Source organism: Dermacentor silvarum, chromosome 8 (assembly GCF_013339745.2).
Source record: "Dermacentor silvarum isolate Dsil-2018 chromosome 8, BIME_Dsil_1.4, whole genome shotgun sequence".
NCBI classification, from domain to species: Eukaryota; Metazoa; Arthropoda; class Arachnida; order Ixodida; family Ixodidae; genus Dermacentor; species Dermacentor silvarum.
The window spans coordinates 91,305,590-91,317,800 of record NC_051161.1 but is presented as its reverse complement, the minus strand read 5'-3'; the positions used below and the strand labels follow the sequence as shown (position 1 = coordinate 91,317,800).

The 12,211-nt window shown below is 48.2% G+C and overlaps 1 protein-coding gene across 1 annotated transcript in view; it reads right to left on the bottom strand.

Annotated features, from left to right (window-relative positions):
- The window catches only part of LOC125947687 (uncharacterized), a 46,648-nt gene extending 44,901 nt beyond the window's left edge, over positions 1 to 1,747 (bottom strand). The window contains exon 1 of the mRNA XM_049672916.1: positions 1,512 to 1,747. Coding sequence (XP_049528873.1) covers positions 1,512 to 1,661 — 150 coding nt within the window. The 5' untranslated portion in view covers positions 1,662 to 1,747. The remainder of the gene's footprint in view (positions 1 to 1,511) is intronic.
- Positions 1,748 to 12,211: the final 10,464 nt, after the last annotated feature.

Genomic DNA, 12,211 nt, shown 5'->3' with positions numbered 1-12,211 from the left:
AAGGTCGAACACTAGCGATGAACAGCACTTTCTGCCCGCGCTATTTACTCTGTGAAATTCACTATTTGATACCAATGCATCTTGCAAGAACCTCCAAAAAAATTCGCGACATGCTCACAAGCCATCTTCTTACATAGAAACGCCTTCGCTGCAGCGCGCAGCTGTTTTTTTTTTTTCCCTTTTGTGGGCTTAATGTACGACTTTGTTACCTGCGAACTTCCGAACTATACATATATACGCTAATCGTTTTCTTGACATGTCACAATTGTACTTTCATACTGCTGTATTTGGTATATTCGGTGTTCTATCTTTCACACCTATAGAGATATGAGGTGCTGTACGCCCTCCCTCGCCTCCCCTCCCCATCTTTGACGTGCAGTAAATAAATTTGACGAAATTAAACGCATGGCGAAAGCATGTACTCTGAAGGCCGTTTTAGCCGCAGTTCTGGTGGTTCAGCAGTTTGAGTCTATACTCACCTTGTGCGCGTCAGTGTATTGTAATTTAGGAAGCGAAGCAATACCTCGGAAGAGCTAGGGCGTAGAGGAAGCTATAGATAAGATTGCCTGTGTTGGAGCTCCCTAACTATACGTATGCTGAAGCAGTCAAGCACAACCTTCAGTTAATATCTGGGAAATCACGGATGCGAATATCGACAGGTCAGCCATCATTGCAAGCAACGGTATGGCGTCAGCCAATCAATAGCGTGAACCTACGATTGCACGCGTCTTAACGCCATGTGTCGCTTCGCGTCAGTGAATCGCCGTCTATGCGAGCATTCTCGAGCGCCGATCACGCCTCGTACCTTCCATTATGTTGCCACACTGCTTTGGAACGAAGTGTCATAGACGTTTTCTAATGCGATAGTATTCTATGAGGCTATGTCCTCACGACATTCAGCAAACGTTTCTGCGGAAAACCGCTTAATCTTCGCCTTAACGTTTGCGCAAACTGATGGACAACGCTGTGTCCAATCTAGATATGCAACTTCACTTAGTGTAGCACAGAAACTGAACCATTTCTCCACCATCGTAGTGCGAACTAGAAATTGGTTCCAGAGTCGCGATCTTTGTCAAGGTATCACAACTTTAATGTAGGCATTCAGTCTCCAGACATCATACACAGATCGATCGCATGTATCATCATCATCAGCCTATTTTTATGTCCACTGCAGGACGATGGCCTCTCCCTGCAATCTCCAATTACGCCTGTCTCGTGCTAGCCCATTCTAACTTGCGCCTGCAAATTTCCTAACTTCATCATCCCACCTAGTTTTCTGCCGTCCTCGACAGCGCTTCCCTTCTCTAGGCACCCACTCTGTAACTCTAATGGCCCACCGGTTATCTATCCTGCTCATTACATGGCCTGCCCAGCTCCATGTCAATTAATGTCAATTATAATATCGGCTATCCCCGTTTGCTCTCTGATCCACACCACTCTTTTCCTGTCTCTTAACGTTAGGCCTAACATGTACGTGTAGTACCTGTACGTATAGATCGAATGTATAGTACCTGAAAACTAGCCCCGCTGGCGTCGGCGGCACCTCCGACTGCCAGCTGCGGTTGGCCTCCACCTCGCACGGTCATGATTTTGTCGAGCGAGGTCTGTGTGGGCGTGGCCTCCAGCGCGACGAGCTCCTGGCCCTTAGGGTAGCCCAGCATCGATTCGTCGGGGCTGGCCGTCACCGGCGACGTATGCGTGGACTCCTTGCTGGTGACATCCGTGGTCTTCGCCGGTTCTCTGCGTAATAACGTATTAGTCCAGCGTTCACCTCCAAGGGGAGGAAGAGGACATGTGCTGAATGAGCAGGGTAAGGGAGATCATATATAACCTCCACCGTCCGCTAAATACAGGGCAAAGGAGATTAAAGGAAAGCCGGCGGTCAAAAGAAGGCTAAGGAGCAACACGAATGAAGTTTAGAATATGTATTGTGTAATTTACGTTATTGTATTTGCCTGGGGGAAAATAGTAAAGCTACCACTATTTTTTTCTTTTTCCCTTGTTCCTTTTTTTTCTTTGCTCTCTTTTTCAATTTTTTTGCGTCGGTATTTTCTGTATCATCATCATCATCATCATCAGCCTGTTTTTATGTCAACTGCAAGGCAAAGGCCTTTTCCGGCGATCTCCAATTACCCTGTCTTGCGATAGCTGATGCGCTTCCCTTCCCTTGGCATCGATTCTGTAACTCTCCAAGCGGACTTCTGCCGTCGGCGTTGCCGTCGCCGTGAGGTTCCATATAGAGTCCAACGGCTATGAAATTGTCGCCGCGCGCCGTATCTGGCCGTACGCTGTATGTGCGAGTGAAAGCGCGCGAGGGACGCGCGCTTTCACGGGGAACGAACGCACGGCGGAGAGCAAACGTTCGCGACTTCTTCCGTCGCGCGAAAGGACGTGGGGGGACGGGAGGGAGGGAGGGAGGGGAGGCGACGTTTAGCTGCGGCAACAAATGCGTATTTATATAGAAACGTTGCGAGCCGAGAATGTGGTAAAGACTTCCGACGCTGCTCGACGAGTGTCCCGTTCTGATCTCGTCGAAAACCTCCGAGCCGCCCCCAGAGACACCGGCAACAGTCACCAACGAAACGGGCAAAACGCCGACGGCGTCGACAACAGTTCTGCGCGTTGCTGGTGCTGCTGCATGTCCAAGTTTATAAAGCTGATAAAACTGCTATCCTTACTCCGTATAGCTCTCTATTAATTTGCTATCGTAATTGATGCTTCGCCTTTTAGGGTGAAACTGCAACATTGTTGTTTAGTTCCATCGCTCATCGATCTTTAACTTGTTCTCGAGCTTCATTGTTAACCTCCAAGTTTTTGTCCCATATGTTAGCACCGGTAGAATGTAATGATTGTACACTGTATATGGTTTTCTGTATATGGCCCTTTTACTAGATGAATTCTCGACGATGCTAGGTTCGGCGTCTTTAATTGGTTCTTTAATTTAGAGCGCAATAGCCCTTTACTGATAAACAAATAACTTGTTTCGAGCAGACGCTGTCAAAATTCATGACGTCACGGGGCAACCTGACGGCGGGGTCGCCGCCCAGACTTTTGTTTTACGTTCTTTTGTGGCTTACTAAATCTATACACAGTTACACCAAGACCTGCCGTATTGTATTACAGAAGTGCCTGTTACTTATACAAAGCTCAACATAATACACCCATTCGCTTTCCCTTTAAGTTCAACCTTGAAATAGAAGCAAGTTCAGTTCCACCGCTGCCTATATGGTGAATAACGCAGCCGGAAGCCGCCAGCGCAGGTCATGCCAGGTATTTTTAAGCGATGCAATGGTTCCACTCTCGGACTTTACTTGCTGCACCTATCTATTTAGAATACCACTTGAGCGATCTGACATTTTGTCGTTACATTGAGAAAAGAAGAGCCAATGATATCGACGAATTACCACTCAATTTTTATTTGTAACCTCTGTAGCACAAGAACCTCGTGAAACCTCCAAAGATAGATATAAGTAAGAATAAATTATGCGTAGAACTCCGCAAGAAATAAATTATAGCAATCCTAAAAAAACAAGTAAACTACACCCGATACAGAGCGCTTAAAGGTGCACAAAATAGACAAATATCTACCGTCTACGTGAAGCCTTCACTTATATACAAGGTGTCCCACTTGTGCCAAAATTATATATATATATATATATATATATATATATATATATATATATATATATATGCGCGAATGCTACGTAGCTGGAAAGAACCAAGGTAGTTTTGTTTGCCGTCGCTTGTAGCAAGTGATACTATTTTATTTTTGTATTTCGCCTGATTAGACAATGAGTTATTATTAATTAGTTACCTTCTCAAATATTATCATCAGAACAAAATTGTCAATCAGAAAATTGTAGGCCAGCATGAAAAATGCCTGATCCATCTTTATGTTGCTCTATACGTGCTACATAAAAGCTTTTTTTTTTTTTCAAGACTTAAAGCAGCCCGTAAAAGCACGCCCAAAGTACCGAGCGACTAATGTAGCCAGCCATGAGCATGCCGGCCAGAGCTACATATCGTAAACAGACGCCCTTTAGTTGGCTTGAACGTGTTAAGGCATCTTGCATTTTTTACTTTCTCGCTGACAACGTGACGTGCGCACACGCCTGTATCGCATCGTTCGGATCCGTCAGATCGCTATCTTAAGCTGTTTACGTCAATAAAATGCTGCTTCTTTATCTGCATAACTTGATGTTTTATCACCCTTCCAATGTAGAGCATTTGGGATAGGACGCGTGTACCGCTTTGCTCCTTCGCATGCGCCCCAGTGCACGATAACACTGACGATAGCTTGTAATTTAGAGTAGCAGATGGTCGAAGAGAACAAAAAGAAACGCGAGCTAATGAAGTGAGGTGCGTACATAAATCTTACTTTGTATTATACCTTGTAAAATTGAGGCATATTTCGTCTTATGTCTTAATTATGTACCAGTCATGATCCTCTTTATTTGAGCTACTGATGAAAAGACGCAGACACGTGAAATATATATATATATATATATATATATATATTGTTTCACTACAGTAAGCGTTATCACCAGCTGTATACTTAGTAGGTATTAATAGCTAGTGTGTCTATTAGATTTCTGCGGTCTGCAGGAGCTATTCGCTTACTTTCACAATGCGAAACTTCCTAGACAATATTTCTTATAAACTATTTTTTGTGACAAGGCTTCAAAATTATCACTTGAAGCTCCCACAAAAAATTTTACAACGAAGCTGTTTATGGCTAGGGCTCTGTGAATTTCTAGTGTGCGTCAACAAATCTGCGTGTGCAAAAAAATCAACTCCCGAATTTGGTGCAAAATCGCTTCATTCTATGCAAAAGCTTATACGTCTCACCACTTCGATATTTATCTTCATTGCATTAGTTATCAACAAGCACCATTTTCAAGATCAGTAGGCCCTCATGTAGATAATAAGGGTTTCTCAAAGATTCGCTGCTGTGCGACCCGCGTCGGCCATGTGTACGCTCGCACCGCCCTTTCTTTGTCATCGTTCCAAGCGATTGCGTCCCTTGCTTCTTCCGCTCTCCCGTGGTGGCGGTCCCGTCGCGCGAGCCTAGTTTCCTCCGGCTTCCCGAGGTGGCGGTAGTCTTCCACGCGATTGCGTATAAAACCAGAAAGACAGGTTTCTCTATTCTGACAGGTTTCTCTATTCACTTCTGTCGTCGTAATGCCGTGGCCGCGTATAGGCCAGACTCCCGAGGAGCAACGCGCCTACGAAGACCAACCGCAAGAACAGAGACACCTTTCTGGACGCCGGGGACGTGGTAAAATTCTAGGTGTGCGGTACCTGCAGAGACTCCCTTCCCTGCTCAAAGGTGCCATGCCCCGATTCTCGACCACGAACGGGTAGGTCTAGTCCCCGATGCCTGACCATCAGGCAGTTTAGCACACGACATAGAGGTGACACACCGAGCCAACGGTAGCCGCAGTGACGGCGGTCATCCCGAATAAAGACGCACACACACCTTTATTTTGATGGGCGGTCTTGATCGGCGGCATACATTCGCGTGTAAGACTACCACCACCTCGGGGAGCCGGAGGAAATTACAGACACGCGCGACCCATGAAGATCGTTCCCGAGAAGCCGCCCGCAAGCGCCGATCAGGAAATATGTGTGTGTTCGTGTGCTGCCGATCAAAATAGAAGTGTGTGCTCGAGTGTCTTTCTTTGCGATGACCGCCGTCACCGTTCAAGAGAAATAAAATTCGCTCATACCTTTCATGTAAATTCTGTGTCGCGCCTATGTCATGTGCTAAACTGCTTCGCTGGGTAATCCATTTTTTCAGCAGTGGAATGGAGCGTGATTTTTTCTTTTATTTTTTTTTCTGTCCTCCGTGGCAAGCGCTCATCTGAGTTTCTCTCTCCGTACGTATTTTGTTCCTTGCATTTTCCGTTACAAACAAATAGATGTACGACATTGTAGGGACTCGGATTGCGCGTGCAATAACCCCCCTCCCCCTACCATGTCTTCAATTTAATTGCTCGTATGACCCGCACTATACTTTTGAATTTAGCATTGTAGCATATACAGCAACGTTTCCCGAGATTTTACAGCGCAGCTCGTATAGGCACCCGTTCCTGCGTTGAGCGTCGGCGTGCCTCGACGTCCCTCGTAACCCAGCGAATGAGCGCAGTGAAGGATGAAATAGCGAACGCTGAGCGGAGCTGTGGATGAAAGAAGGCAACAGCGAAGTGAGCGCGAGGAGGAAAGCGTAGGAGGAGAGTATGGCGAAAGGGTGTGGAGTAAATGGGAGTGCCGCACGGGCACGGACGAGACATGCTCCACGGCGGCGATCCACTGCGCTATTTCGCCTGCGCCGCCTCCGCTAGAGAATGCGCTTAGCACGAGCCACGCGCACCCGTGTTCTTCCTTTCTGAACAATGAGCGACGCAACCGGTGGAAGTGCGCTTCGATTTGCCGCTGCTGCTAAACAAGTTGCACGAGTAGAGGCTCAGCGCCGCAGCCTAGAGCACCCTGCCATTCAGATTCAAATTATTTGCCTTCATATAACACGAATTCAAAACACCTAAACAGCTGCGCTCAAATTTCGCATTATAGAGTATCATTATTGCCGGTGAACTTTTCCTTTTTTTTCTGTTCAACCACGACAGCTTCTCTTCGGATGCCATCGCAAAGCTCCCTTGCCATGCAAGAGCAGCAGTGCTGTTCCGAAAATGAAGCTAGGTTGCCCCGACGGCCCAGATTGAAATCATTCTGTAGAAGGAATGAAGCCAAACATCGTACCATTAGGTTACTCCATTTCCAACGCCTGGTCAAAATGCACATGAACGGATGCCCCAAAAAAGTACAGAATGCTGTTTCCTTTATGTCTGTCTGCGAAGAGATTTGCAGTATCTCCAAATACGGTGCTGAGTAGGAGACACAAGGTACAACGCGGCACTCCGATGTGATGTGCAACTCGTTTAAAGGACGACTGCCGCGACTGTCGGTATCTGTTAAAACCTTGTTGAACTTATTGAACCCGGCTGTTGATATAGTAGTACGCCGGATTGTACGCCGCGTCTTACCGGGTGCCTCCTGTTTAATTCCCCAACTAGCCCGACTGTCTGCCCAAATCTTATGAGTGAACACGTGTTTGTAAAAACTTTTACCTGTCTTTGCGCGCCGGCGTCGATGAGGCTAGCTTGGTGCCGTGGGAACCGCTAGCGCCGCCGGTCACTCGGCCCTTGCCGACGACGCTCCGTCGCGGTGGAGTCGACGTGGGTTTCACGTCACGCGATTTGTGGTTCCCTCGGGCCGACCGTGAAGTAGCGCGCGTAGCCTGTGGCCCTCTGCTGCTTTGTGCACCCTGCTTAGAGCTGGCGCTTCGCGGTGGCTCGGTACTCAAGCCTCGACCACGGGACTTGGAACCTTCCGTACTGCGAGACTTGGAATACAAGAGCTCGGTGGCCGCAGTACGTAACTTCGGTGTGCCTCCGGCATTGCGCTGCTCAGTGCTTCTGGGTGAACTTGTCGCGGCGGTCGGGCTCCGTGTGCGACTTGGCGACCTCGAGACGCCGTCTTCTTTGCCAAACTTCTTGCTGGGTGCAGTGACGAAGGATGTCGGCGCGGGTCCTTGAGCTCCGGTCCGCGAGAGCGACGCTACTGGAGCGTCTCGTGAGCTATTCTTCCCAAGCGACCGCACGTTGTCCTTCTTGGCAGTCCGTCGACTTCCCGCCTTGGTCGATAGCGATTTGAGGGTTCCTGTCGGTGGCGGAGAGCCTCGCGAAAGGGCCGGTATGGCGGTTGCGCTGCGCTTGTCGTTCTTGAAGCCAGGTGACCTTTCCTCGGTAACCCGTGAACTCCGTCCCTTACTAGCCGGTGACTGAGGGCCGGCTCGCGTTGTCCCTGGTGAACCTTTCCTCTTCTCGGGTGACTCTGTTGCTCCCTCACCCACCTTGCGCGGCCTGCTGCGCTCGGGTGATTTGGACGAAGTGCCTTTTTTGGCGCTCGGCGATCGGTGAGTGGCCACTGTTGATTGAATTGGCGCCTCTCGTGGTTTTTGGACCTCCATGTTCGCTCCTCGTAAGCGAATTGGAAGTGGTGCTTTCGGCGACACAGGGCGTCTTTTCCACTGTCCTTCCGGTATTGTACCGCAGAGCCTGAACCAGCTATCGCAAGCAATGGCCGGCAGACCTCTCTTCGCAGGCAGTCTCGGACGGTAAGTGTCAGAGCTTCGCGGGTGATGACTGTTTGCGTAGCTTCTACACAAATTGACGACAGCCGGATGCCTAGGGAATCTCGCGGCAATGCTAACAATGCCGCATGTTTTCCTTTTTTTGAAGGCGCATACCCACTATGCAGAATTGGACAAGATTCGGATGGAATTAAAAGATATCTTTCAAGAAAACTACGGGGACCTCTGAGGAATATTAAAAGGAATAGAACATCTTATAATGAACTAAAAATTTAACAAGAAAATCACCCCGAAACAAATAGAAATTAATCAACAGCCGAGTAAGAATCTCTGTGTCATCCAAGAGAGGAGGCTCCCAGAGAAAGTATATGTCAGGAATTTAGAAACTCACTTGAAGTTGTCAAAACAGTACTTCTTTCTCAAATGTTTCCTGTAAAGATTAAAAACGTTGACAGATCAACAAGAAATTATAAACTGTCTCATCGCCTCCACAGAGCGGGCACAGGGGAAGGGCGACTACTAGTTGATTCCCTGGCCTTGCCCCATATATCCCATCAAAACAGCGCACATCGCTACACTTGATCTTTTTATAGTATATTGAATCGATAATTGTTCTCTCTAAACTGCGCAACCATTTCATCTTGTCAATAACGTTTTTGTTTTCATTAAAAGTCGAGACTAACCAAGATTGTGCGCCTTCATTGCCTAGGACACTTACTCTGCTGCCGAGTAAGATCACAAATATCACCCTTTGATTTTTTATTCCTTATTTCTTTTCCTAGTCTTCTGTCAGCCAATTCTTCCAGAACCTTTCTTCCCCTAAGTCCAATTATTTGCAGAGCAGCATGTAGGCCAATCATCATCAGCCTATATTTATGTCCACTGCAGGACGAAGGCGCGCTAGCTGCCAGCGATTTCCAGTCAGCCCTGTCTTGCGCTAGCTGACTCCAACTTGCGCCTGCAAATATACGCCGGCTAACCACTACGTACCACTCTGCTTTTCAATAAAGAGCTTTCTCTGTTTCTCTTTCATACCAGCCGTATAATGTTGTGATCCGGATTTGGGGTCCGTGGTTCAGACTCAGGCATCACTCAAAGGGTAGCTTGCCTCGAGAGAGAGAGAATAAACTTTATGCAAAAGAGCACACGAGCGTATACGTAGCTCCTCCGCTCTGCAGTGGGTGGTCCCCTCAGTGCAGGAGTCCAGCGGCCTTAGCTGCCCTTCTCGCTCGGTTGACCAAGTTGAGCTGGTCCGTCGAGTCGGAGCTGGACAGCGCTGCCTCCCATTGCCGTGTGGTGGGGTGTGCTATGGATGTGAGCTGTGGTGTGTTTGCGCAAGCCCATACCATGCGGTAAAACGTTGCGCATTGATCGCAATGTGGACATTTATAGGAACACAACGCAGGGTGTATGGCGTGGTAGAGTCGCACATGTGGATATGTATTTGTTTGGAGTTTTCGCCATATTACGGCTTCCTCTCACGTCAGAGCATTGTGAGGCGGCGATAGTGTTCTTCGTGAAAGGCGATAGTGTTGTATGTGCGTGTAGGTTAATGGTATGGGCTCGGGATGGAACTGTTCGGCGCGGCTCTCTCGCGACTCCCGGTGTGCATGCGCTCGGCCGTAGGCATGTGCATGCTGAATGCTGCGTAAGGACTCATTCCCTGGAGTCCTACCACACCGGGGCGCCTAAAACATGGTAGCTGGCCTGCGCTATATTGGGGCGTCTCACTAAGCTGGCTTGGCTACGTGGAATCACGCCGTCGTCCGTATCTATCGCCGAGGCTTGCTTGGTGAGGAGATGAAGTCGAGAGCTTGAAGGAAACGAGAAACAGGTTTAATTTACATATGTACACAACTGGCTCCAGATATTGGAGCACACTCCATGCCTGATCACATGTCTGAGCACAACATGTCAGGACACACATGTCAGCACAAGTACTGCACCAAAGGTAAAAATGTACGAGGAAATCTGATGACTGTGTGTCGGCCAATCATAACGGTCGAACTGTTCGCAAAATCCCTCCCATGTTCGCACCATTTTGCTGGACTCCGCCTCTGATGTCCAACCTTCGAAGCAAGGACGAGGCAATCTGGAAACAGGGGTTGACGCTCCTTCCAACGGACGCACCATGTTTGTGAAAAACATTTCCTTCCGCACATTATATTGAAAAGACAAGCGGGTGGCCAAAAGGAGTATCCCACATTTTCAACATTCCTGCAGCTTTACTGCATGCTTTCTCTGTATTCTTTGTTGAGGCCACCACAGTTTGGCAACTGTGTAGCTTCGGAGAAAGAGCAATCTGCTTTTCCCACCCTCAATGACTTTAGATAGGTGTTTAAATCTGCAGCTATTCAATTCACCGCTAAAATGCAAGACCTCAAGCAGAAGCTGAATGGCCTTATGGCACCGGGGGTAGGGGGGTTCTACTCCGGCGGCTGTACAAGGCCGTTTCACATGGCGCGATTTTCACACAGCGACACAGCGAATTGCGTCGCTCAGCGACCGCCGCGACGTCGCGGGCTCTCCGCCATGCTCTCCGCGACGGGATTCCAACATGTTGGAATTTCCGTCCCTGAGTCGCAGCGATCGGCGCGATGTGGGCGGAGCAACGTGACGTAACAGCAAGCGCCGTCGAAATAGGCGCTTTCCTGTTTTACCGCGTGTTGGAAGCTCAGCGGAGCAATGTGGCGCACCAGTTTCAATGATGTTTTAACTAGAGTGTACTAGAATATGGTCGAGTGGGACGAGCGGCTGGGGCGGCGCATGCTTTGCAGTGAGGCGCCCGACGTGGAAAAATACTATGGCGGCGCTGCGATCGAACTGGATTGGGCCGCATCAAGGTCGCGCCGTTGGAAACTGCTGGCGATACTGCTCGGCAGGGTCAATCGCACTACTTCGCGCGCTGGTATTTGCGTTAAGACCTCTCAAATGGTGTTCATAGTCGAATATGACATGTATATATGTCTTAAGAACAAATGCCTTTCTTTCTCTTCATTTTATTTTTTAATGCCGCTCGGTGATTGCCCGTGCATTGCGGCCGCAGTGTCGGCTTTCATTCTACTATGTTATTGTACGGTTCCCTTTGGAGAACAAAAATTTTTCTCGTTCTTCAAGCAGCATGTATCTCTCGTGTGTATTGTTCCGCATATAGTTTTCCATCAGTAGGTCTTGCGGAACGCAAACGGAGAAACATGTGTAACCTTCCTGCTTGCCGCTTCAAACAAGTAAAGCATATCTGCCCCATCCGGCACCTTGTACTCAGATTTCTTTCTTCTTTTGGGGTTTTTTACGTGCCAAAACCAGTTCTGATTATAAGGCACGCCGTAGTGCAGGGCTCCGGATTAATTTTGACCACCTGGGGTTCATTAACGTCCACTACAACGCAAGCACATGGGCTTCTTGCATTTCGCCTCCATCGAAATGCGGCCGCCGCGGCCGGGATTCGATTCCGCGAACTCGTCCTCAGCAGCGCAACGCCTTAGCTAACTGAGCCCCCGCGACGGGTACTCAGATTTACGGGCAGCATTGTTATTGAAAAAAAAAAAAAAAAAAAACTGCAGCGCAACATTCTATTCAAGTTTCCGCCTTACTCGCGTAACAGAATGCGGAGTAATGGGTACGGGGTCATTTATCGCGGTCGGTGTCATTCTGGTGTCATTCTGGAAATTCATTTCAAGTGGATGCGTTTTGCAACCTCACCGGCTACAATTCGTAAATTGCAATATGTGTCGTAAAGTAATTAACTAAGAAGTTCATTAATCAATCTTGTTAATAAGTTGAATAGGTGTTTCGATTCTCGTGCTACTAATGTCCGCCTCTTCGAATAACCCAGCTCATCAATGAGAATTGTGCTAACTGCCACAGGAGATTTTAAAAAATCCCCTAAACCTTAATTTCGAACACCCGGTATAGTGGATATCCGGCGTTGCGCTGCTCAACTGGAGCTCGCGGGTTCAATCCGTCGCGGAATTCAATGGGAACAAATGGAAAACACTCGTGTACTTCTATTTAGGTGCACGTTAAAAAGCCCCAGGTGGGGAAATCTAAACCGGGTGC